At 38.0% G+C, this 25,971-nt stretch overlaps 5 protein-coding genes and 1 pseudogene across 8 annotated transcripts; 1 reads left to right on the top strand and 5 right to left on the bottom strand.

Moving 5' to 3' along the window:
* Positions 1 to 2,357: 2,357 nt before the first annotated feature.
* Positions 2,358 to 3,942, bottom strand: LOC114730979 (transcription factor MUTE-like). The gene is made up of 3 exons (XM_028918099.1): positions 3,847 to 3,942; positions 3,213 to 3,617; positions 2,358 to 2,526 (listed from the first exon to the last, which is right to left on the bottom strand). Exons 1-3 carry the CDS (start codon positions 3,940 to 3,942, stop codon positions 2,425 to 2,427), a joined length of 603 nt encoding a protein of 200 aa, XP_028773932.1. The 3' UTR covers positions 2,358 to 2,424.
* A 2,120-nt stretch (positions 3,943 to 6,062) lies between these two features.
* Positions 6,063 to 9,243, bottom strand: LOC114731032 (dual specificity protein phosphatase 1). Of its 4 annotated transcripts, none has more exons than XM_028918155.1 (7): positions 9,103 to 9,227; positions 8,712 to 8,761; positions 8,459 to 8,609; positions 8,232 to 8,367; positions 7,458 to 7,575; positions 6,717 to 6,862; positions 6,063 to 6,352 (listed from the first exon to the last, which is right to left on the bottom strand). In XM_028918155.1, exons 3-7 carry the CDS (start codon positions 8,564 to 8,566, stop codon positions 6,342 to 6,344), a joined length of 519 nt encoding a protein of 172 aa, XP_028773988.1. In that variant the 5' UTR covers positions 8,567 to 8,609; positions 8,712 to 8,761; positions 9,103 to 9,227; the 3' UTR covers positions 6,063 to 6,341. The 4 variants fall into 4 exon arrangements, with proteins under 4 accessions (XP_028773988.1, XP_028773989.1, XP_028773987.1 ...); XM_028918156.1 differs by lacking the exon at positions 9,103 to 9,227 and adding an exon at positions 8,974 to 9,073; XM_028918154.1 differs by lacking the exon at positions 8,712 to 8,761 and having other exon boundaries at positions 9,103 to 9,243.
* Positions 9,244 to 10,078: 835 nt separating this feature from the next.
* Positions 10,079 to 11,894, top strand: LOC114731005 (gamma conglutin 1-like). The gene is made up of 2 exons (XM_028918126.1): positions 10,079 to 10,159; positions 10,338 to 11,894. The coding sequence occupies exons 1-2, from the start codon at positions 10,079 to 10,081 to the stop codon at positions 11,580 to 11,582; spliced, it is 1,326 nt and encodes a 441-aa protein (XP_028773959.1). The 3' UTR covers positions 11,583 to 11,894.
* A 1,672-nt stretch (positions 11,895 to 13,566) lies between these two features.
* On the bottom strand, positions 13,567 to 14,841 carry LOC114731004 (gamma conglutin 1-like). The gene has a single exon (XM_028918125.1). It carries the CDS (start codon positions 14,839 to 14,841, stop codon positions 13,567 to 13,569), a length of 1,275 nt encoding a protein of 424 aa, XP_028773958.1.
* A 1,291-nt stretch (positions 14,842 to 16,132) lies between these two features.
* On the bottom strand, positions 16,133 to 17,270 carry LOC114731003 (gamma conglutin 1-like; annotated as a pseudogene).
* A 2,249-nt stretch (positions 17,271 to 19,519) lies between these two features.
* Positions 19,520 to 25,020, bottom strand: LOC114731034 (dihydroxy-acid dehydratase, chloroplastic-like). The gene is made up of 14 exons (XM_028918159.1): positions 24,463 to 25,020; positions 23,813 to 23,884; positions 23,572 to 23,619; positions 23,253 to 23,407; positions 22,992 to 23,186; positions 22,802 to 22,913; positions 22,607 to 22,676; positions 22,462 to 22,520; positions 22,253 to 22,376; positions 22,075 to 22,145; positions 20,844 to 20,945; positions 20,594 to 20,674; positions 20,232 to 20,390; positions 19,520 to 19,764 (listed from the first exon to the last, which is right to left on the bottom strand). Exons 1-14 carry the CDS (start codon positions 25,009 to 25,011, stop codon positions 19,714 to 19,716), a joined length of 1,848 nt encoding a protein of 615 aa, XP_028773992.1. The 5' UTR covers positions 25,012 to 25,020; the 3' UTR covers positions 19,520 to 19,713.
* Between the last annotated feature and the right edge of the window lie 951 nt (positions 25,021 to 25,971).

Here is a 25,971-nt window from a genome sequence, read left to right as displayed (position 1 = left end):
AGATGGTCCCGTCAATATTTGACCCGATCAACAACAACAACAAAAAGTGGTCCCACCCATGCAGATGCACTGCCAAGTGCTGCTCATAATTCATAATAGATTTACAAAGAAGTACAGTAAGATTTTAAAAAATAATTATAAAATAAGTATAAGAGATTGTTGTCTTATTTTCTAAAATTTTTATAAGCGGTTTAATTTATTATTGAGATTTTTAAATAATTACTTTTTTTTCATTTGAGATCTCGTTGTAATTCTTTCTTGCCGCACCCCAAGTCACACAGGGAGGGGGAGAGTAAAAACTAAAAAGTTAGTTGAATGAAGAGGCAAAGTCATCCAGGGACAAAGCAATGAGTGCATTACGTCAGCCGAAATGAAGTGTGTCAGCTCAATCTGCTGTTTTACATTTAAGTATTGCTTATGTCATTATGTTATCAATGTATCCAAATAAATAAAACTCACCTGCACAGTTTTGTTGCCTCTGTAATTTGATCCAACTGGCTGGAATCTCTTAATTTTTAAATATTGGCTGATTTGGTACCAAAAGCAATCCGACGCCAACATCCTCTCGCTCCCAAAAATCCTCAAAGATCATCGTACTCGTTGATCAAGTTAACCAGAAAAGCATCCCATGGTTAAAAAAATATAATTACTGAAAAAAAACTTTATGGTAAGTGAATGACATGGCAGTGCAAAAAAATAACGAGTTATTTTAATAATGACTACCTCCGATTCTAATTATAAGATTTCGTTTATAGATAGACTATTAAAAAAGTCTTATAATTAAGATCGAACGTAATATTTTTTCAAAGACCTTACCGCCATTCCCAGAGAGGAGTTTATGCAAATTAAAAGTTAATCCCTGGTGAGGTTGACCGTGTATGTAGCACAGAAAAAGTGAAAAACGAAGCATGAGTGATGAAAGGTTTGATTTAGAAGGGAGAGCTTGACAGCCCGGATTTCCTACAACGTAAAATTCCTTCCAATTCCAAAAAAGCTAACCCGAGCAGCTTTGAATTAATTAGGGATTAAGAAGATGGGAAGAGAAAGTGTGGGGAGCACAGCGCAGAATAATGGCGGAAAGACAAGCAAACTTTGGAATGAAGGCAAGCAGGAAGGGATAGTTTAAAGGGGAGATTAACATGATACAATGTGATGAAGCAATGGGAATCAGGGAATCATAATGATCAAAAGTGATTTAGAAAAAATGAGAGAGAAGATGTGATTGAACAGAGAAAGTTGGGTGTGCTGTGCCTCACATGAACTCAACTGATTGGGGCCAACAGTGCAGCCTCATCATTGCCTGCGTTTGCTAATCTCAATCATTCCCATCTCACTCCTTCAATACACTGCATTCTCCAAAATTCCTCTGCTTTTCTCTCTCTTTTTCTCATTTCACATCACACACATTCATTCATTCACGAGCTATTCTTTATATTTACTTCGCTATTTTTGTTTCGGATTTTTAAGGGAAAAAAACACGTGATATGAATTTTGTCTGTGAGCAGCATGAGTGAGAAATCTTCGCAAAGAAAAAAGTGAGAAATATTTTCCATATTTTAAAATTTAAAATCTGATTTGGAATTCCTGACATCAAATTTCGATATTTTAATTATATGTTCTGTCGTTTTCCTTAAATAAATTTATAAAAGCAGTGCTGCAAATTTCAAAATGATTATTTTTAAAAAAAAAAAGATGACGTTGACCTGGGGCCTTCGGTCGCTTACCCTGCACTCCTCCGGTTCCATATCAATACATGATTGCCGCGTCTATTAATTTCCTTTTCAGATCTCACAGCCACAGAATATCAATTCCCATGATTGCTTATGCAACTCGGAACTGAACAACATCATCAAAACATGGCTGCTGCTTCATCTTCTCCAATCCAATGCACACACATCAATTTCCAGATATGATCGTCCACATATTTCTTTCTCCTCTTAATTCATAATAAATCACACTATTAGTACTATTGAGTAGCCATTTTTATTTGTGAAGAGGAAAAAATGCTAATCATTTGATGTGCATAGATATCAACCAAAGCGTGGGTTTGCTTTCTTAACAGTACACTGGGGAATAAAAAAGTATTTCAAGTTTTAATTTCTGAACAATGATCATCTGGGCCAATATATTTATATCGGCACAGAAACCTTATGATTTCGTGAGAGTTATAAGCTCGGCCTGGCTTTATAAGAACCCTACATGTTTAATTACCGCAAGGCCCAACTTAACCATAACATATCTATTTCAAGTTGTTCTACAGGATCTACTGGAGCATTGCGCCTCCAGGAACTACACATATTTGAAGACCAAGGTACCGTTTCCGTCTGGTCAAATTATAATATATCACAGCAAAGAAAACGATTTTGATAATTTCTTGTATGTTATTATATTGCCTGCGATCATATTTCCAAATGGAATGTGTTGTTAAGCGCTAGTTGCTGCAGTATTGGTAACAGCGTCTGAGCGGAAGCTTCCTTGCACTTCCATTGCTAGTTCCTCCAGACTTAGTTGACAGTTCAGTCCTATCTGCAATCCACAATCGAACATCCGAAAAATCATATTATAATGAAGATAGTAAGTTAAAGCATATTACAGTAGGCCGTTTACTTATTCATCATGCAAGTTCATCCAGCTTATCGAGTTGGAAGTCAATGATATTGATTAAGTGTAAAAATCAAGAGGGGAAAAGCTTCGAAATGTTCATTCTAATGATCTTCTTTCTTCTATACTTCCACTTTCGGTGTGTCTGTCTATTATAGGTGGGCAAACGGACGAGCCAATTCCAACAAATCAAGCTCATGCGTCTTTATTCTTGAAACTGATACTACAAACCCTAATGCACAATATGCTTAGAGACCACCAACTTGACCAGAGTCTCGATCGTGTGGGTGTAAGATTTATGCATCTTCGGAGTGGCCAATTCTCCATTCTTGAAACTAAATTAAAGTTGGAACCGGCTCTATAAATACAAATACAGAAGGCCGTAAATGGTAAAAGCTTCGATAACTTGGTAGCCTTCACTCTTACCAACTTTAAATTAAGTGGAGTTTAGTTACGTTACCATTATGGGCCAACAAAAATCAATTGCTATATATACTAGGACAAAATTCAGGTAGAGTTTGTAAGTGTTTGCGGTTAGAATCACTATCGTAATAAAATTAAAAACAAGATAACAAGACACACGATAGTTTTTATAATTAAGGATGTTCTACCTTGACAACAAAGTGGTGGAGAACCGTATCCTCCATGCTACTGATGTTGAGGTGAAGAACTTGAAGAGAAAGCCTTTCTAAAACAGCTATTATCTTGGCAAGTTGACCTGGAATCCTGTGAGAGATCACTTTCAGTATCACGTTGGGGCCTGAGATTTTGACTTCCACATGTGCAACTGAAGAGTTGCAGCTAACTGCTGCTCCGAATTCTTTGAAGGAATCGGCAGATCCAATTCCAATTCCCAAAGGACTATCGGTGGCTTGATGATCAGGTGTTGCAGGAGGAGGACCACGAGGGCTAGGGCTTAGACTCTTCCTCTTTTTCTTGGACTCCAACGCTTCCACAACTTGGTGTAACTCCTTGATGAATTCTATCACACCCCCTATTATGGATGCTTGGTCTCCCTACATCACAAAAGAGAAATATATATTGCATAAGAGATTGTGATGTATGCATCATCACACATCACAAACAGATAGAACGAGAAAATAAGTGTTCTTGGCTTGATTCCTACTAGTGATCCTATATTTTGTAAGCAATCAGTTTACATCTTGAGAGGCTAGCTAGCTCCTATAACTTTTTCTTAAAATAACAAAAATATATAATAAGAAGAGGAAGAAGGAAACAGTGTACCCTCTTGATATAGAAACATGGGGTCAGTGATCTTAAAACTTTGAGATGTTCATTCATCTGTCGTCTTCTGTTCCTCTCGACAGTGATGTGAGACATGTTTTGGTCAGTTAAGGGGGAAGAGTTTTGTTGCTGGTTTCTGGGTTGACAGACTAGATATCAACAACCTTAAGGATCACGGTCGGGGGCTCTCTGATGGGATCTGTTTATATATAATGAGCCAAAGAGAGAGATGAGGGAAATATAATGGCTGGTATTTAATGCTATATGTTGCTTTCTCGTGAAGTATTCTTTTACACACACACATGTATAGCCGTATTTCTCTCTCCCTCTTCCCCTATTACGTATACACATTACGCGTCTCACGTTTATGATATTGGCTCAATTACGTGCCCACTCGTGAGTTAAAAATGAAGGTATGAGAGAGTTATTCTCTCAGCTCTTCCATGCATTTTTATTTGTTCGATCTCTTGTGCCTACCATCTTCATGCGTAACTTGCTGCCTTCTTCATCGCCGATTATAATTTTTTTATGAGGATTTCACTGTTTTTGTGACTCTGCTATATGAATAGTATTATTATGATAAATTTAATCTTGTTTAGGTTCAGGAATCGGCTTTATTTGGTGTAGTGGCAAAACCCTAATCTCCGGTTCGATACGATGCATATTGCCAACCCTGTAATTTATCTATCAACAGTGCCTCAGGCCAGTTAAGACAGCGAACGCAACTGCCTGTACATTAAATTTTCTTTGTACTGACGACTGAAAGCTTGGTTAGTTAGATACATGCTGTGAATCTGTAACTTTTATAGTTTCACGAAGAAAAAATGTGACAAATATATTAGTACTATCATCATGATATTCTTCACCAAAACTGTTTTGGGTTAGAACTTAGAATCTGATAGTTTCCACCAGTTTAGTTTTATTTTCTCAAAGAAATATGTATTTCTACTTGTCTCGCTTTATCCTCGACGAAGAGAGTTTCTAAGTTCGAGAGCAGTACTGAGAATTTATATTTATAAATAAATAATTTTTCGAATAAAAACTGAAGCATTCGTATTGAATCAGAAAAACAAATGCAAAAGAGTGATCAATTCAGAGTCCTAAAACTCTAGAGGACCAGCGTTCGGATTTTATAAATATTGGCCACATCTGGAGGACATTAGAAGTTGAAGATGTTTTATGAGGACATATGTCCTGGTAATTTAGTGATTGCCCGAACCTCATGTTTGATTATCTGAAAACAATCTCTCTTGAAATAAAAATACTTGTTTAATTGACTATTTTTTTTTTTTGGGGGAACAAACTGCAAACTTAATTTTGGTTAAAAATAGATTTACAATGTATGTGCCAAAATATGAGTGGATTGAACCCAATAGAAAGAAGCAGCGATGTTTCAAAATTTGAGAATGAAATAGATTTATAAATATAATGTGATTTATATTTAAATGTATGTATCTCCAAAAATTTTGGCAAAATGCAACCTGCTTGGATGATATTAATAAAAAGTACTTTTAAATGTTTAATAATTTAAAGGCAAGGTTATGGACGCCCCTCAGCACCGAACGTCAGACAAAGGAGGTCCATATCGCTTTAGCCCTCTCTTGGATTTGTAGCGGATATGTGATGAACATAACAAGAGGAACGGCCGAACGGAGAACCGAAGAAGTGGCGTTAGCAATATCTTCTATTGAAAAATGCGTGGGCCTAACAAACGGCAAACCCAATCTGGTGTTAATGGATGGGATTTTCAACTTAAAAAGACAACGGTGGCGAAGGCAGACATTGGATGGAACATGGGTATTTGTGGGTGTGTATCAATTGTATTTTTATTACCTAGTTTAACCATCAGCTACGAAGGTACCAGAACAAAATGCTGCATTTATTGTTTCATTCTGTGGCTCCAATTACTATAAGCCCAGAGATATCAGCGTCGCCATTCACCACCTCCTATCCAAACAAACGCAATCAATTTTCCTATAAAGCCAAATATTCCGGTTCAGATCCCAATCCCAACTAAAGTTTCTAATCCCAAAGCCACATCTGCTGCACTTAAGGAATCTATGTGGGCAGCAAATATGTCAACTACTAGTAAGAAGACCGCAATTCACCACAGAAATATTCAATTAACGTATTCCCTTGGATTCCTGGCCACCGCGAGCAGCAAATTAAGGCATTACATTTGTAAGGAAAAGCAAAACTTATTAGACATCGTTGGCATGTCATAAATCAGAATACTTTCTTTTTCTCATGAAGAAAGATTCCAACACGGTACTGAAATTATATTGAATCCGAAACTCCGGTACTAAGATTAATAACGGTCCAACATGCACTACTGTCAAGGACGGTCTCATGCCGTCTTGATACATTTTCTGGATTCACGGTAAATCTTATTTACCTTCATGTTTACAAAGTATCACCAATCGCCTTTGACTTCTGCACTGCGACACTTGATTCTTGTATCCAGAAGCAAATCAGAGCCAAATTCACGAATCTTCTCAATTTGAAACTGCATAAAGAAATTGTGGAAAGAGCACTTAAGTGGAAGGTCAATCAGTAGGATCACCCAGAAACCCAACACAGAAAGAGAATCTTCCACTAAATCAAGACATGACAACTGAGAATAATTCAAAAGGCCTGTCAAAATACGGTGCAAATTTTGGTTTGATTATGCATTTCATAACCAGTTTCAGTCAACTATTTTATGCGTGCCATACGATCTTTTCCGTATTATATATTTCTGCTCCGCAGTCTGATAGGCGTATGATTACTGTTTGTTGATGCTAAAATATATATTAAGCGCGGGGCTAGGTTACAATTCCAAAAAAGCATCGTTGAAACCTTAAATATGGTTAATGCAACTCAGTAAGCACCTTGAAGAGATTTTTCAAAGTCCTCCAGCTGTCGAATGAAACCAAGGTTGGGAGATGCCGTTGGTCGTCTGCTCTTCACATGCTCCAGGGCTTGAGATAAACTCATTCGATGAGTTTTCATCAGATATGCAACCACTACAGTCACACTGTAAAAAGAACATACAACGGTACATTTTGTCTGGTTAATCTTGACAAAAGGGAAAAGAGAAACGGAAGGTTGGAAATGTGGACTATTTTAACTTCTGAATTGTATATCGAACATAAGAATGGTCAAAAGCTGCTATAATCTTCCAGCAGAAACTAAGTCACAGGCTCAAACTAAAGGAGGAAATGAATTTTCATTTTTGAAGAGCATTGTATCCCCTCGCAGGCGTTGTTTCCTCACTGTTCTTTAGTCTGATGTCACAGTCTTAAGGTCTGGTTAAGCTCTTCTATAATTCTAGAGCACAAGATATCACATGAAACAAGATTCTTTTTTCCATGATGAAGACATAAATAAGATTCCAGAATCTATATATATATATATATAAAATTTAAAGGAAGCCATATTCATAAGTTATGCCTATCGTAACTTATTCCTTAAACTCCAACCAATGCACAAGACCCACATCTAATTAGTGTCAAGCAAATTATGTTGTAAACTAGTAAAAAAAGATAAACAATTGGCTTCACAAAGATTGGAAGAGAGATCAAAGCAAACAAGCATGAAAATTAGGCTTGGTAGAAAATAAAAAATTTTACCTCCTGGATCTTCCAGCAAAGCAATGAACTAAAGTCCCTCCAACTCTTTTTCCTTCATCAATAAAATCAAAGCACTCGTTGAAGTATTGTTTTATGTCTGCGTCCTCTCTGTCAACAACTACCTCAATTTTCCAATAAAAGCACAAGTTTAGTACCACAGAAGCACTAGAAGCAAAACAAAATTGTAAGAGAAATAAGCATAATTACATACTTAACAATGCATTCATACACTCATTATATTCAGTAATTTAGTGACCGCAGGGCAACCATAATGATCTATTCTACAACTACGAACAGCAAATGCTGCAAAGACTAACTTAAATGTAGGCAACGTCCTATGATTCTTAATAATGAAATCAGCTCATATCCAGTGATGATAAGATCTATCATAAGGAGTAGATCGTTGCGCGCTCATAGTCAGGAACATCAAGGTTCTTTTTTTTTTTTTTTTAACAGCAGTAGTGGCTGAATCTGCCCCTTATTTTCCTCAGATTTTGATCCATAAAGGCTAAATCATGAGCTTCCAAAATTTATAATGATGCTACTGTCCAAAGTTCAGAAAAATACATTCTAAAATCTATCTAATCAAGTTTAGAAGCCTCCCTTCAATGATTAGTCATGAAAATAGGTCTCTGTAATCTAGAACCACATAAATACTTCTTTGCCCATCCTAGTCAAGCGCAAAACCCTAATGTACGTAAGCAGTCACAGGAAATTAAAAAGCATAAGAAAATCCAAGACAATACTTCATTCCTATTGAAGAAACTCACATACCATTTATAGTTTTATATACAAAATCATCAGGATGTGCGGGTGTCAGAGTATTAGCCACAGTTAAAACATGAGTAACATTAAAGTTTTTAAGTGCATCCTTGTTAGCTGCAGCGCCAACTGAACCCAAGAAAAGACCCTGCAAGACGGAAAGCAAACCACTAAATGAAATTAAAAAAATGCTATTTAAGTTAATCGCATTCCAGGTACATCAGCCGCAGTCATGCTACCTCTTCGATTTGGCAAGGAACATTATCCTGTTTATAGTAATTAGCTGCAGAGATAACCCGCAAAAGTGCTGCTATCTGCTTCTTTAAGGTTTGATTAACTTCATCCATACTCGTCTTCTGAGGTTGCTCTACTGTTTAGTTTTCTTATCCCCTTCAAATAAGGCAGGAAATAGCTAAGAACTGCGAACTTCTAGAAGAAATAACCTGTTTTCCAGAAGCTACATTCCCCATCTTTCTATGAAAATAAACTCACCCAACAATTTTCACCTCTTCTTTATCAGAAAACGAAGTGGAAAAAGTATTCTGACCGAAATGGAAAGCGGGTAATCAGAAACCAAGCCATACCAGACAGAAATAGCAAATAAAGAATACAAAAACCATAATTAAGTGCAGTTGTTAATTATCAATGAGTAGCAGAGGAAAAAGAACGATCTCCGATCACGCCTCACAATAAAAGAATGAAAATTGCCCGATGACTCCTTTTATAGAACCATCATAAATAGTGAAGGACTTACAAATCGCAAAATCTGATGCAGTCGAAGATCCAGGACAAAAAGATCAAAAATTTGAGAATGGGTTTAAAGGAATTCACAAGGGCGATTCTGGCACAAAGGAGACAGAAGACAAGAAGGAGAAAAACTCACCACGAAAGCTTCGAATGAAGTTGCGGGTGAGAAATTTTCGATGGTCGCACTCTTCCCTTCACGGAATCAAGCCAGATGGCGTGTTTACTAATTTACTTCGACTCCCATGCCCAATCACCTCGCGCAAAAAGGGTATTTGTATTTTAAAGCTTTGTCCTCGTTTTGTCCCTATTTCTTTTTGACCTTGATTATTTTGTCCTTGCTTCACACTCGCAGTATAACATACATAAATTATCAATATCGGTACCCAGGTAAAAAAAAAAAAGCCACCAATATCAGTATACTGTTTATCACAGCTAAATTATAGCTTCTGCTACTTTTTTTTTTTTATCTGTTTGCATTGTGTTTTATTTATGCTCATAATGGTGGCAATCTTTATTTATGCTCATGATATATATTAAAAAAATTGGCACTCCTTGCCATTACGAGGGAATTATTCTAGTTTTCTTATATAAATATTTTTAATTATTTTTTGGCGAGATGTTAAATATTTCAAATTATTGATTAAAATTAAACAATTTTATTCATGATGGTTAGGTGAAATGGAGGCCATTCAATTTTGTCAAATAAGAATAAGATGCAAACTTGATGAATGAAAGAAAATTATGTTGGAAGGGATGCGTTTAATTGAGCAGGGAAATAATATAACTTAGTATTGGATAAAGGATATTTTGAATTGATAATATCCAGTTAAAATATAGAGCGGCTTACCGTTATTGTTAGGTAATATTTTTTTGCCCGAGTTATTGTCAGGGAATAAAACATTGTGAAAACTATAATTGTAAATATGATTGTGTTATGGATTAATGTTACCAAGTTTTATAATATGAGAATGAATAAATAGATAAATAAATAAAATAGAAAATAGAAATAGAAATAGAAAAGCACAGGCAGGGTGATAAAAGACGGAGTATTGAATAAAGGGGAACAGGGAAAATAGGGAGCTGATTGAGGTTTTGGTGAAGGTGATGGCAAAATGAGGGAAAACGACCCAACGCACGGAGAGGATGAAGCTGACGGAGGGATGGGCGGCGAGCGGCGGCCCATGTGGGCGCAGGTAACATAAAATTATGCGGACAACTTTAAGGGCCTTTCTGGTAACAAAAACTTCAAAAGCCTTTGGTCCACCCAGTATCTCATCCCATCTGACTCTGAGCCTGCCGCGGCGACTCCCCGCAGGCTCTCCCCTCTCTCTTTCCTCTTCCATGGCTTCCTCCTCCTTTTTCCTTCCCCTTCTTCTCTCCTCTCTCTTCTTTGTCTACCCAACCTCTCTCTCTCAACCCTCCTCTTCCTCCCCTGTCCCTCTGGTTCTTCCTCTCACCAAGCACCGCTCCACTCTCCAATACCTCACCCCCCTCTCTTATGGCTCCCCTTCTCAGCCCGCTGACCTCGTGCTTCATCTCGGAGGCTCCTCTCTCTGGTTTGATTGTTCCTCCAGAACCCTGCCCTCTTCTTCTTCCCTTGTCATCCCTTCTCGTTCAATCCACTGCCTCGCTGCAAAATCCCCTCAGCTGGACTCTCTGATTTTTTCATATTCTCCAGATCAACGCCATGCATGCCGAGTTTTCTCGGAGAATAGCGTCACGGAGACCAGAGACAGCGGTGGAGCGCTCGTACGGGACCTCGTACTCTTCCGCTCAACTGAAAATGAGATATCAAACCAAGCCCTATTCTTCACTTGCTCACCTACCTCCCTGTTGAATGGATTGGCGAGTGGAGCTAAAGGCATGGTCGGCCTGGGAAGAACTCGAAGTTCCCTGGCGTCTCAATTTTTTGCGTCCTACAATATGCAGAGGAAGTTCTGTCTCTGTCTTTCTTCTTCCACTGGGTTCGCATTGTTTGGCGGTATGGCGACCGAAGCTGGACCAATAGCTGAATTTTCAAGATCCCTCACCTTTACTCCCCTGATCACCCCACAAAATGAGAAACTCCCATCGGAGAAATTCTTCATCGGCGTGAATTCCGTCAAAATCAACGGTAAGCGTTTGACTCTAAAGAATGGCGGAGGGATTCAAACCGAGTTGAGCTCCATTATGCCTTACACCTCCATGGAAAGTTCAATCTACTCCACTTTCAAAGAAGCTTTTCTGAAAGCAGCAGTGTCCATGAACATAACCAGGGTGACCGCGGTGGAACCGTTTGGGCTCTGCTTTAGTTCCAGAGGAATTAACTGGTCGCAAGTGGGGCCAAATGTTCCTGTAATCGATTTGGTACTGCAGAGTGAGATGGTGAAGTGGAGGATTCATGGGAGGAATTCAATGGTGGGGGTGAATGGTGAAGTGATGTGCTTGGCTTTTGTAGACGGAGGAGTGAACTTGGATCCGAGTAACAGGATCGTGATTGGGGGATATCAATTGGAAGATGTGATTGTGGAGTTTGATTTGGATACTTCCATGGTGGGATTCAGTCCTTCTCTTTTGATGAGCAACGCTGCTTGTTCTGGTTTTAGGTTCAGTGACATGGCCTCCGAATCTGTTTGAATGTTACTTGCCTCAGCTCTTCCCTGTTCATATGATGAGGCATATATCCTTCTTGTTTCTTCTGGTGCAGCCACACAATTTTGTAATACAAACAACCCCCCCCCAAAAAAAAGAAGAACAAAAAAAAGGTATTTTGTACACTTGATCGTCACAGAGATCAAGTCAGCTAATGGTCAATGTTTTTAGTGAGAATATGTATGAGAAGAAGCCTTAACTCAGCTTGGGTGAGTTATTCTTTTTCCTTTTGAGATAGACTTGGGTCAATGTTTTCATTTAGATTATGTGTGACGATAAACTATCAGAGTTGTAGCATAACAGCCGAAGCTATGATGCTTTTACTTCAGATTTATTTATTTATTTTTTTTTCGGGGTGGTGGGGGTTGTAGTGATGGGGTTACGAATGTAATTTTGGCTCCGGGAATATCTCCATTTGATGGCAACGGATACTCTCTTTTTGTGCCGGAAATCTCACGTGGGTTTTTTGTTGTTCACTTATTTGGGCCACTCATATGGATTCATTTTCAATTTCTTTTATCACTCATGTGGACTGAATTTCCACCGTTTAATCAACAATGTGATCCAAAAAATGCCATGTCATCAATCTTGTCCAACCCGCAGAGACTGGACGGTTTTGCTTAACCACACGCATCATAACGCTTATAAAAAGCACATGAGAGGTATTCACGAATCACGATCACAAGCACCCACTGGTTTTTTTTTGTTGTTGAAAGAAACAACAATTAAGCAGCTAAATGCCAGGTCAATCAAATATAATATACAAATGCAATGTGATGTCTCCCATGAGAATAGAATAATCAAATACTCCTAATATGACCCATTGGTCAAATATAAGCCATATATTTATCAATTTCTCTAAATTATAGATCTAATCAAATAGAATAGTATAAAAATGATTATTAAAAAATGTGTCACTTATAATCTACCTACTTAATTTAATCAAATTATTAAATCTATATTAAGGACGAGTATAATATACTAATGCATATTTTCAAATTTTAAAACAGAAAATCAAATCGAGAGTTTTCAAGATCTTCAAGATCTTAAAAACCCACGTATTTTTTTTAAAAGGACATACCCTTTAAAATGATTATTATGACGATAGTATTTAAAATATGATTATTAGATAAGAAATTATACATGTATATATAATTTATTAAAAGATATTTTTGTTATTTCAAGAACATAAATAACTTCTTCAACTAAAATATATATACATATACACATATTATACACACACACATGCGCTCGTACATGTACTCGATTCACTTTTGTTTAATTTTACAACGTTTAATCAGCAAAATAAAATTATATAATTGACAAAATGATTTACTCATTTATCAAATACGACTGATCTAGTCGCTTATTAGTGACAACCAACAAGTCAGCGCATTTAATTTTATTTACGACTAAAGATCTTTTTGTCCGGCAAAAACGAGCCAAAAAAACAAAAAAGGTTTCATGATGATCTACAGAATCATGCATGGCTAAGGAAAAGTGAGAGCGACTTGTGTTTCGGCGAAGAGGATAGCTAAAAACTTAGTTTTGAGGAATCCACATCAAACACCTTCAAATGTCCACCTACTACATTTCCCAAATGACATTCTTGGCTTTGTTCTAAATCCCAAGCTCACCACATTTCTCAGCGATGAACATTGAAATATTGGCCCCACGAATGCTCCATTCCACTTCCCCTCATCAATACTTGGAACACTAGATCTCTTCAATTTTGAAACACATGCCATGTGCCAACTAAACACGCTGTTATTTCATAAACATAAGATGGAGAACTTTGTTGGAGAACTCTTGAACAAAAACTTACTCATTTGTCCACGCAAAACTAAAAGATAAAAGGCACATTCTTCATTTCGCTTATATCATGCTCCCGTATTTATTTTGCCATCCATGGAGGTTGAAGCTTCACAACCCACAAGGCCAATAGAGAATAAAACTCAAAGCCCTTGCATTAAAAGCGAGAACAACTTGTGTTCTGGAAGAGAAGGGAGGAGCTAAAGCTTAGTTTCGAGGAAACCAAATCAAATACCAGAAGATTATCCTCTAATTGATGCCCACCAATTACGATTGAGGTTTTCACCGATGACTTTTTCGGTTCTTTCCCTCCATCAACAAATCCCAGACACACCACATTGTGCCTAGTCGTCACCATTAAATTGGTCTCATGAATAGTCCATGTCACTCCCCCCTGAAGCTCCAAATCAATACTAGGCACGCCGGACCTATTAATAGAGCTTGAATCATAGCATGCCTCAAATGGTGGCACTGGAGACACTCTCTTCATCTTCCTGCTCGCAGCCTGTTTGACGAATTGTCTTAAAAACGGTTTGTAAACTGAGCTGTGCAGCTCAGTGAAAGGACTCATGGTAGTAATTTTGGTACCCCCATTTCCCTTTTTGTCAATGGATAAAAGGGAAGGTTTTATGTTCACAACCTTGCCGTCAATCTTGATCGATTTCACATCAATGAAGTATTCATAAGAGGCATCCCCAGTAGTAAACACTGGAGCCGTTGAAACTGGGTTGACGATCAGTGGGATGGTTTTGAGAACTTTGGACACATCTTGGGCACCAACGAGCATGTCACCATATCCTTTGTTGGTTGAAGAAGGTAAACAAAGAGAAAACCTGCGAGGAAGTTTATAAGCCGATGAGAGCTGTGCAGGTAACGTTAACTCCGTCCTTGCAAGGCCTATGATCCCATCACTGCCTTTGGGTAAGCCTTCTAGAACTACAGCATCGCCGGTGAATGAATCCGAAGCAGTGCAGCCAGAAAGGAAGTGAGGCACTTTCAGGTTGGGCATATGGAAGACATCGTCGCCCAAGTCACCACTGAAGATATATTTAGCCAAACTGTTTAGAATGTTATGACCACAAGTGTCATTTGAGCAACCTGGTTTAAAAGGGCCAGAACAACCAGTGCATCCTGCATCCTGGGGACATTTTTTTGACTGACAAGATACAGGGCGGTAGGACGATGAATTGTAGCGACTGTTGCAGTCATACCAGAGGGATGGTCCTCCAAGATCAACCACCAGGTCCATGTTGTGTTGAGGAGTTCCTATGCCAACAGAAGCGTAGTAGAGATTGGTTAATGGGTCTTTCTTAATAGGAAGTTTGAAGGAATAGGGTTGGGATTTGGGCTGATGGGGAAGTGATGAGCATGAGATTGAGAAGGTGGCTATTGAGAGGAGGAAGAAATGGATCAGGGCAGAAGATGAAGCCATTGTGATCGAACACCAAACTGATGATGAGGCTGCTTTAATTTGCTCAGATTGGAGTATAGTGGCCCTTATATAGGCATTCAGTAGATCGCAAATTAATGATTATATGTCCCTTTGACAGTTGTGTATGTGTATGGTCAGGATAAAGATGAATCTAAGCGGAAAGAATTCAGACTTGGCTGGCATCCATGTACGAAGGGAGGTGCTCGGCAACTTTAATATAAGTTTTGAATCACGTTGTATTTGAAATCTAAGGATGAAACGAAGAGAAACGGGAGGAGAGAATGAATAAGGAATGAAATGCCATATTATTTAAGTCTTAACACCGACTTTTGCATGTGCAGGTCCAAGTTGGCGTCCCTGCTGGCACAATTGCCGATACCCCTGCTCTCCATCTGCTGCTGCCCACTTGCGCTTGTCCATTATGAGTATGCCCACTTGGCCTTTAATTTTTTAATTATTAATTTAATTCTTAAATTTTCTCGCTATAATCGGTCATGTGGCTGCATTATTCTAAATAATTTAGTCCATCTAATTCTTTAACTCAATAAATCGTAGGGGCTAAATCGATAGTGAGAAAATTGAGAATTAAAAATTATATTATCTCTCCCTGTCTCTGTATATATCCCAAAAGAGGGTATCTATATATGATTATTATTACAAAAATATTATCTTGTAAATAAACCTTCCGGTCCTAAATATAAGACCCCTTTCGTAGTATAATTTACACTACGAAAGGGGTCTTATATTTAGAACCGGAGGAGTATTACACAAAGTTTAAGAAATAATCTTTTTAAACAAAAAGAAATAAATTAAATGGTATTTAATTTGTGAATAATATGACTTGATACAAATTTTATCATATAATTAACTAATTGCAATGTCCATAATTTATTGTGTCACAAAATTATATTTAATCTTAAAAATCTCAAATAATATTAATTGATTTATTTGGCCAAATAGAAATGTATTACTCCTCTGATCTTAAATATAAAACTCTTATACACACTAGTATAAGGTTCTTATATTTAAGACTAGAAGAGTATAACATAATCTGTGATTAAAGAAATTCAAATGGAAAATGAAGTAAGCAGAATACCAAGGACTGTACTTTCTAATAATGCTTTAAGATATTTCACTAACTCAAAAGCTTCGCGAATGAAGATTTGAACTTTCAATAAATTTTGGCATTCATGCCAAGTGCCAACTAAACATACTGTTATATCATAAACATATGAACTTTGTTGGAGAATTCATGCAACCCAAACTCACTAATTTATTTATCCACACAAAACTAAAAGATAAAAGATACATTCTTCATCATTTCGGTGATATTGTCACACACCACATTGTGCTTAGTGGTTACCATTAAATTGGTCTCATGAATAGTCCATGTCACTCCCCCTTGAAGCTCTAAATCAATACTAGGCACGCCTGATCTCCTAATAGAGCTTGAATCATAGCATGCCTCAAATGGTGGCACTGGAGCCACTCTCTTCATCTTCCTGCTCGCAGCCTGTTTGACGAATTGTCTTAAAAACGGTTTGTAAACTGAGCTGTGCAGCTCAGTGAAAGGACTCATGGTACTAATCTTGGTACCCCCATTCCCCTTTTTGTCGATGGATAAAGGGGAGGGTTTTATGTTCACAACCTCACCGTCAATCTTGATCGATTTCACATCAATGAAGTCACAAGAGGCATCCCCAGTAGTAAACACTGGAGCTGTTGAGACTGGGTTGACGATCAGTGGGATGGTTTTGAGAACTTTTGGACGCATCTTGGGCACCAACGAGCATGTCACCATATCCTTTGTTGGTTGAAGAAGGCAAACAAAGAGAAAACCTGCGAGGAAGCTTATAAGCCGATGAGAGCTGTGCAGGTAACGTTAACTCCGTCCTTGCAAGGCCTATGATCCCGTCACTGCCTTTAGGTAAGCCTTCTAGAACTACGCCAGCGAATAAATCCGAAGCGGTGCAGCCAGAAAGGAAGTGAGGCACTTTCAGGTTGGGCATATGCAAAACAGCGTCACCCAAGTCACCACTGAAGATATATTTAGCCAAACTGTTTAAAATGTTATGACCACAAGTGTCATTTGAGCAACCTGGTTTAAAAGGGCCAGAACAACCAATGCATCCTGCATCTTGGGGGCATTTTTTTGATTGACAAGATACAGGATGGTAGGACGATGAATTGTAGCGAGTGTGGCAGTCATACCACCGGGATGGTCCTCCAAGATCAATCACCAGGTCCATGTTGTGTTGAGGAGTTCCTATGCAAATAGAAGCGTAGTAGAGATTGGTTGATGGATCTTTCATAATGGGAAGATTGAAGGAATGAGGTTTGGGTTTTGGTTGATGGGAAGGTGATGATGAGCATGAAAATGAGAAAATGGCTAATGAGAGGAGCAAGACGTAGAGGATAGAAGAAGTCATTTGAACGGCTACTAATGCTTTTTGCTATGCTCAGACAAAAGTGCAGAGCGGCTCATATATAGGCAAGGCAATGCCTCTGTGTAGAGAAATCAGAGAGAGAATGAGTAAAAATCAAAGTGAAACAAGTGAGCATCGTCCACAGCAATGGTTGCCACTTGTCATAATGTTATGTTTAATATCTATTCTATCCACTAGGAACAACTTGGGCTAGGGAGGCTGTTACGGATAAATGTTGTTCGTAATCGTAATTGCTTGGGGACCAACTGGGGGAGTGATATCTATATTGAGAGGAAGAACCAGCGGAGAGCAGCAGCCACTGTGAGCAGTGCCAAAGCTGTTGGTCTCGGCGACTATATGACGATAAATGATATAGCAATTCTGAGTATGAGCATATTGTCCAAAACAGGAAGGAGGAGCTATTCAAACCTTGATGCGGCAATACAATGAGTACTCATTTGGGGAACGTGGACAAAGGATTATTGGTTGAAACAATGTTTAGTTTTAGGTGAATAATGATGGTTTGGAATAGAGAGATGTCGTTGGGAACATATCCATACTAGTTAGGCTGGTGAATGGTGATGGATAGGCTCCAATACAGTGGCATTTTTTTTTTTCGGGGTGAAGAATGCAGTGGCATTTACGCATACAAAAGTAGAGAGTTGCCCAGTTAAATATGCAGGCCTAGGACCAACTTCAACTTGGTCGGACGTGTTAACGTGTTATAGTAGACATACAACATGCAAATCCGTCCTTTTGTGGACTCCCTGCAACGCAATAACTCATATGCCTCCCCTCAAATTGAAAAGTAATATCTCTCGTCTTGAGTTCTCTCCTGTGTGGAGAAGAAAACGTCTCGAGATTCTTTCCTCCTCAAAAAAAAAAAAAAAAAAAAACGACTTCCTAACGCTCTTATTCTGATTTATTCCCTGGGTTATATTTGGCATGGCAGTTGACAAATCAAATTCCCTTCTTTTCCATTGAATCCTCTAATTCCCGGACTAACACTTATTTACCCCCCAAAGAAATTTTAAACTGAGATAACCCCCCCCCTAAGACGTGCCCAACATACAATATATCGATTTGGGGCAAAAGAAATTCTGCTTATATCAAATCCCCGGGGGGGGGGGGAGATCCTCACAATTATTATTAATATTTTTCAAACACATAACATCATAAATTGAAATTATATAGTTTATGTATTGCGAATTTCAGGAGATTAAATTACCCAGACCCAGACTTAAGTTTAACCCCTCAACTCAAATTTTGTGAATACAACCGTTATGTATGGGCATCATAATATAAATTCCTAAACCAACACAGAAGATGATCTGAAATGGATCTGATGTATTTCCTTAGAGAAGTGCACTTGATTCTTTTTTTAATTATTAAAGAAGAGATGTTTGGGAAAAAAAGATAAAGATTAAAATATACATTTAACCTTTTATCTTTATACGAAGTTTTATTTTGATATCTTAACTTTAAAAAGTATATTTTAAGTCTTTTAATCCTAAAATTACTAGTTTTAAATCATGATGATTTGTATTAATCATAGTTGTTTGAAAAATAAAAATAAATATATTATCATTTGAAAATGTTCTATCAACCACTTGTCATTTTTTGTTAATGATTTTAAAGTTAAAGGACTAAAAATATGTTTTTTAAAGTTAAGTGGCTAAAGTAGAGCCTAATCTAAGGATGAAGCACCAAATATATATACTTTAATCAAAGGTAAGTGTAGGGTGTTAATTTAATAATGAAAATAAGAAATGCCCAAGTATTTCTCTGAAATAAGAAGTGGATTGTGACGGGCTTTGTGACGGTCCGAGCCCGAGTGCTTCCCTTGTGGGCATTGTGACGTGCTCTTCACATTTAAGGACTTCCATCACAATAGCAGCACATCAACTGGAGAAAAATTTGCTGCAGCTTGACCTGTGTCTTGCAATGGCCCCGGCACAATTATATCTAACCTAATGGAAGTAATATTGTTTAATCTCCCGTATTCCGAGTACTATCTAATCTAAGTACTTATCAATAATTGAATTTATTCTTTTAATTATTATCATTTTTAAGTTTTTGCAACCGAACTTCGCAGAACAAACTATTCTGAAGCTAAAATGTCGAGGCAAACACAGTAAAATTAATCAATGCACCCCAGAAAGGCCTAATTCCTAACAACAAGGTCAAGTTCGTGCCCGCAATTAGTTCAAATGGGATTAAGTCCAAAAGGGGAGTCGCCATGCGAAGGAAAAAGAAAATAATCGATGCAAAAATTTTTATTAATTCATCCTTAAAGATAAATCGTAGTGTCACAAGAACGGTACAGAAACGGTCACACTCAATAAAGGGATTTACAACTAGGCTGCAAAGTTAATGCTACATTGAAAAGCTGCCGGGGCACACGTCCAGTTTTTTTCTCCATCAAGCCTCCAAAAATGAGCCATCTCTACTCATCTGTCACGCATCCCCTGGATGCAGATTGTACGTTTTTGATGTACTGGAAACAGAGAGAATTCAAGTTTAAAACCCGGGGCATGACTAAATTTTTTTACCAAAAGTGTCGATTGCATTTCATCATCCACACGGCGTAGGATTGTTTCCTTCTGTGATTTCCCAAAAAATTTTGGTCCTCTATTTTCAACGATAATTGAATCCTTCAAGTTCTACGAGCAGTTTCAATCGCATCCCTCGTTGGACGATTCATAGTTCATCATGTTTGTCTAACTGAGCTGTTAACAATGTCATGATGTCCTTTTCATCGATCAAGTCAGCAGCAATTGACACAATACTCACAGATTGTCTAAGGAGGGATGAAAACGAATCCACTCAACTCAGAGGATTCAATTGTAACAATGGAAAATAAAGGGGCAAAATGGATATTCATCAAACTAAATGTACAAAAATTGTCTTCAGAAAAACCAAAAAAAAAAAAAAGAAAGAAAATAAATTATCCAGATTTCATACCTTGTACAAAACTCCTTGATTGGCTTTGTATGCAGGGGTAGTCCATTTCTTCCTTCGTGCTTCCATCTCCTCATCTGTTACCATAGCATCAATTCTTCGTTTCTGAACATCAATGTTGATTACGTCTCCATTTTGAATCAAGCCAATAGGACCACCTTCCTGTGAAAATTATTGCACTTCTGTCATTCATCGGCAAAGACTTCTCCACAGAAACTTTCATCAATTGATACTTCCGTGATTAAAATAAATAAACATCCCTTGCATTAAAATAATTGAAGGAAAGATTACGGTGCACATAAGATGCATCAGATTTCCTTCTAAAATATTATGGCAATACTAGGATAAATGAAAAGCGAATTCACCTGCGCTTCAGGACATACGTGGCCAACCACAAACCCATGTGAACCTCCTGAAAACCTTCCATCAGTCAATAGTGCAACATCCTGCAGTATTACAAGGCAATAAAGCATGGTCATACACATATTTGGCTCACAATATAGGGGGAATATTTATTCCAAACATGGAGTTAGCTAACCTCCAAAGAGCTAATGGGGAGGCTAGCATTCCAACACACACATAAAAATAGAATTAGCAAGGAAATAAAGAAGAGACCTTCCCAAGGCCTGCACCCATTATTGCACTTGTGGGCGTCAACATCTCAGGCATGCCAGGACCACCCTTAGGTCCCTCTCCCCTGATAACAACCACTTTTCCCTGAAAAGATGATATATCGCAAGATAAAATGAGATAAAATTTCCAATCTTAGATGCCAATGACCTTGCGGTTGCATTTTTGTAATGCTAAACTAATAGATATAAATCCCCAAAGTAATTATCAAGAGTATCACAAGTAACAGTATCAGAACAAGATTTTCCAATGCAGCAGGTGACAGATAAGACCGTTGAAGTTCTGTAATTACTTGCGATCGTGATTAAAACTTGTTGATTTAAATAACGTGGATTATAAAAGCTGGATTCATTCTAGGGTAAGAATCACGAAACTTCTATTCAGAAGCCACCTGTCAAATTAAGTTTTCGAAGCATACCAGCCTCTGCATGCTAAAGAAAGCAAATCCAAAAAGAAAGAAAGAAACCATAAGTACCTTGCTTTAAAAATGTCAATCCTTGAAATATGCCAAGGACTCGTGTTTACCAGATGTAAATGACATGGTGCAAATTCATAGGCCTTGTAAACACGTGGCACCATGCAGCAGCAACTTTCCTTTGGAATAGTTTGTGTGCCAGTTCTAGTAACCACTGGATGCGTCCTTATAATTGGATCAGTTTCTTACGATTCAATTAACATGCCTGGTCTAATAAGACGCTGCAATAGTGCACACTTTCATTTAACTTTCTGGAGCAGAATGGCCACATCTTTAATGGCATCTTTGTTTACATTTGTCATGGGATATGGTTTCTTTTCGATGTTATGCTTATGGGTGTTCTCAAGTAGTTTCCATTAATCCATCTATAGGTCCATTGGATGGACTTGTTGCAATGCCTGTTTGCTCTCGATTTTCAAGTCTGTCATATCTTCTTCCAGGTATACGTCTCTTTTGTCCCAAGTTTCTTTCATTCAAGAGTAATAGTTAAAATATTCTAAATCATACGAATTAATGGATCCCTTGATCAAAATAAAAAGAATTTGAAGGCATCACTTCTACTCAAGAGAGCAATTCATGTACTCACAGCTCACATATGAATTAACTGAATTAAGAAAGAGTAAAACTAATCGAAACTGAGCAATTATAGCTGCATCAATTTTCAGTAGTTCATGTGTTAGATTGTAGGCTTAGTCACTATTAAGTATTTTGCAACAACAGCCAGGACAACAGAAGAATTACCTTGAAGCTTGAAGGATTCTCTGAAATGGCAGCAATCATTGACTCCTCTCCCTCAAAAACCAGCGCAGGACCTGTTGAATGATCCCCATGATTAATAAATTGCCATATGGACAAACACAATTAACCAGCATGTTAAAAATTCAAGACAACCCAAGATCAAGATATCAAGAAAATGCACCAGAAAAATATAGCCCCTCTTTTCCAGTTATTTTAGCAACAGAACCCTCTGGTGCAAGATTCCCGTATAAAATTTGAATGTGTGCTGTCTTCTTGATGGGATTTTCTACTGGCCTTATAATTTCCTGAATCAAACAACACAGATTTGTAGCCTGACACTAACTGTAGAAAAATGGGAAGCATTAAGATTGAACACCAACAAAATCACACCTGCCCTTTTGTCAAAGGAAGGAAAGTTTCTGCATTTTCAGCTAGGGTCTTCCCAGTGACTAGAGAGTATCTCCATGTTAGTGAAACGTGTATTTATTAAAAATGAAACTTCTCTTTTTAATAATCAAATGCAAGAAAGATATACCAGTCACACAGTCCCCGTCTAAAAATCCTTGCTCAAGAAGGTAGCGAATAACTGCAGGGGTCCCTCCAACCTGTAAAAACAAGCGTTTTGAGGGATGAATAATAATGCATGAATATAAACAACATAGGTGACACCGAGAAAATGAATGACAATAGGAAGATGAAAATAGGAAGACTAGGTAACTTAGCATGGTACCTTGTGAACATCTTCCATGACATATTTGCCACTAGGCTTAAGATCAGCAAGAAAAGGAACCTCATCACTAACCTTCTGAAAATCATCAAGAGTCAAATCGATACCAACAGACCTGGCAAATCAAGATGTGAAATTTCTTGAACGATCCATATATATATTAAAAAAAATTATTGCACCAAACTTCAAGCACCTTGCAATAGCAATTAAATGTAACACTGCATTGGTAGATCCACCAAGTGCCATGACGATAACCATTGCATTACGTAGTGATTTGCGGGTTATAATGTCTCGGGGCTTCAAGTCCATTTTCAGCAATTCAAGCAGATATTTCCCAGCTAAACGACACTCATCCAACTTCAGTGGATCCTCAGCAGGTGTGGACGAACTAAAGAAATAGCAAAGTTAAGAAAATTTTCTTTCAAAAAACTTCAATTTGAACTGGCATAAATACCTGTAAGGAAGAGACATCCCCATAGCTTCAATTGCAGAAGCCATGGTATTGGCAGTGTACATTCCACCACAAGCCCCAGCACCAGGACATGAGTTGCGGATAACATTTTGCCTCTGCTCATCACTAATAGATCCACTCACAAATTCTCCATAACACTACAGATAAATAAAGAATTAGTAAAGTATGCCTGTGCGTTCTTTTTTTTTTTTTTTTTTTAATTTTTATTTTGGAGGTCAACTTATAGCTAAATTAGATTTCTGCAGACGTAATTTAAATACAGGGAAAAGGATGGATGTTTCAATAGCAACGAGTCATTTACCTGAAAGGCAGACACTATGTCATACGTATTGCCCTGAAAATGACCAGGCTGCAAAAGAAATAACAAAGGTAAAAAACTTATAAACTGCATTCCAAAGAACCGCATTATGATTTTCATTAAACAGAGTTAAAGTTCAAAGCTGACTGACGCATTGTTAAACATGATTGGAACATACAACTAATAATAATTTGAAATTAATTACAAGAATAGCCCTCTCAGAAGCCAAAGCCTTGTGTCCTACCTTAATAGTACCACCATAAATCATTATACTTGGACGGTTGAGGCGGCCCATTGCCATAATTGTACCTGGCATCTGAAAATTTACAACATATACTCAATTGGATGAAAGCAACTATAATACCACATAGCTAAATGTTCAAAATAAATTTAGTGAGACAAAGCGTAGACATCTTTACAAGAAACAATAACAATAACAGATTCAGAAGGCAAATTTGTCACAATTTAACGGCAGCATCACAGCACGGAATTAATAACTGTTAATGATTTGAGAAATGCCTTCCTTAAACACAACGAAACAAGCCACCACCAGCAGATTCTGAACTTATAGGAAACATAGGATTAAAACTTTCAGTTACTCCCTGTAATAGAACGACGGATCCATCCATGGATTGGAAAGCCACACAACTTTTCCCACCGAGAAGATTGATGAAGACAAATATTAAACTGAAAATATCACAATCGAGACATAATAGCGGTGCAAGACGAGGTTCCACGGAAAAGGTAAAGAGCACTCAGATGCCGACAAGTAAACTTTACTAACATGATCGATTTAACACTTAGTTTAAATGACTAAATACGCCAAGTAGGCCAAGCAATAGAAATCTTACAATCGAAATTTAAAAAATTCAGAACTGCGAGAAAATGTCTTACATTTTTGTCACAACCAGGGATGGAGATGTTCCCATCATACCACTGTGCACCCATGACAGTCTCAATACTATCCGCAATGAGGTCCCTAGACTGCAAGCTGTAGCACATACCTCTTGTCCCCATAGAAATGGCATCACTGACCCCAATGGTGTTGAACCTGAACCCGATCATGCCAGCATCTTGCACCCCTTCTTTAACCGCTTCTGAAAGCCTCAAAAGGTGCATGTTGCAGGTGTTCCCCTCATACCACACTGATGATATACCAATTTGAGGCTTATCCATGTCATCTTCTGAGAGGCCCACCCCATGGAGCACTGCCTGAGATCCACCTTGCGACTTAGGCTCTGTTATGCAGGAACTGAACCTGTTGAGCTTCTGGGCAGGAGTGGATTTAGGTGGAGAGTCCACAGGGACAGATGGTGATTGTACTGACTCTGCTCTGACAGATAAGTGGTGGGGGCGAGCAGATTGACATCTACGAAGAGGTGTTAGTGGCTTCGACTTAGTTGGGGCTGCCGGAGAGAAGGGGACGAATAGTGTGGACTGCATGGTTATGGCAAGCAATGAAGAGCTGCAGGTGGAATCCAAGCCTCTTAGGGTTCATGAGACACATTATATTATATTAAAAACAAATTAAATTCTTTTAAAAAAAAAAAAAGGTAGAGTGCTCAAATCAAACATCCTCATCGCAGGTACAGAAAAGTCCCAAATGGGGGGGGGGGAATGACACTCGAGTTTAGACCCATATGAGTCAACATTGATATTGTAAGTCCTGCATTTTGCAACAACTAAATGAACTCCTCACCTAAACATCTTTATCAAACAAAACCAGTGCTTAGCCCAAAAAGAAAAACAACAAAACCAAAATTTCTTTTTTACCATGCTTCTAAATACTATAAGGCTCACGTAGAGTTCCACATGCTAATTTTTATGTTCAAAATCATTGTCATTCTTTTCTTTTTTATCCTACTCTTTTCTATAGGGCCTGAAGCTCTGAGTACTCAGAGCAAATATCCAACTGGCTTTGAAAGAAAATCTCCACAAAATAAAGTAACACAGTCAGAAATCTGTATAGATTCAACACCCAAGCACATAATCAGGACTTTCATCAAACATCTAGAGTGTAGTAAGTAAAAGGGTCAATAACTTAGTCTGAACCCCAAACCCAAAGCCTGCGCGTTAGATTAGGTGGAAAATTTCAAAGTGTTAACAACTAGGGAGGTACAAAAAATGGAGATGCTCGTTAGTCTAGACTGAGATGGAGATCGAAGCAATAACAGTGCTTAACCTCTGCGGGCGAAGGCACACGCGTGACGCGCCCTGCTGCACTTCTTAGAAAGTGGCTCCGGCGGCGAAAGAAAGAGGAAGTTTGAAAAGAATAGAGACAGTGATGTATTGAAATGCTCTTTACAAGTCGGGTCACGGCTTTTAATCTTTATCTAAAATAAAAATATTGTTTCCATATTACTCACGCGGTTTTTTGAAAATAGACAACAATTATTATTCTTC

This window comes from Neltuma alba, unplaced genomic scaffold (assembly GCF_004799145.2).
Source record: "Neltuma alba isolate B1F8T4 unplaced genomic scaffold, ASM479914v2 tig00012795_pilon, whole genome shotgun sequence".
NCBI lineage: Eukaryota > Viridiplantae > Streptophyta > Magnoliopsida > Fabales > Fabaceae > Neltuma > Neltuma alba.
This window is presented reverse-complemented; position numbering and strand designations above follow the sequence as displayed.

Coding starts and splice junctions, on each gene's coding strand:
- LOC114730979 (XM_028918099.1), bottom strand. CDS start 3,942: ATGTCTCACATCACTGTCGAGAGGAACAGAAGACGACAGATGAATGAA. Junction 3,618..3,846: donor CATGTTTCTATATCAAGAGG/GTACACTGTTTC, acceptor TTTGTGATGTAG/GGAGACCAAGCATCCATAAT. Junction 2,527..3,212: donor TCCACCACTTTGTTGTCAAG/GTAGAACATCCT, acceptor TGTGGATTGCAG/ATAGGACTGAACTGTCAACT.
- LOC114731032 (XM_028918154.1), bottom strand. CDS start 8,566: ATGGATGAAGTTAATCAAACCTTAAAGAAGCAGATAGCAGCACTTTTG. Junction 8,368..8,458: donor TTCCTTGCCAAATCGAAGAG/GTAGCATGACTG, acceptor TCCGTCTTGCAG/GGTCTTTTCTTGGGTTCAGT. Junction 7,576..8,231: donor TGTATATAAAACTATAAATG/GTATGTGAGTTT, acceptor AAATTGAGGTAG/TTGTTGACAGAGAGGACGCA.
- LOC114731005 (XM_028918126.1), top strand. CDS start 10,079: ATGAGGGAAAACGACCCAACGCACGGAGAGGATGAAGCTGACGGAGGG. Junction 10,160..10,337: donor GGCGGCCCATGTGGGCGCAG/GTAACATAAAAT, acceptor TTCCTTCCCCTT/CTTCTCTCCTCTCTCTTCTT.
- LOC114731004 (XM_028918125.1), bottom strand. CDS start 14,841: ATGGCTTCATCTTCTGCCCTGATCCATTTCTTCCTCCTCTCAATAGCC.
- LOC114731034 (XM_028918159.1), bottom strand. CDS start 25,011: ATGCAGTCCACACTATTCGTCCCCTTCTCTCCGGCAGCCCCAACTAAG. Junction 23,408..23,571: donor ACATAGTGTCTGCCTTTCAG/GTAAATGACTCG, acceptor ATTTATCTGTAG/TGTTATGGAGAATTTGTGAG. Junction 22,914..22,991: donor CATTTAATTGCTATTGCAAG/GTGCTTGAAGTT, acceptor TTGATTTGCCAG/GTCTGTTGGTATCGATTTGA.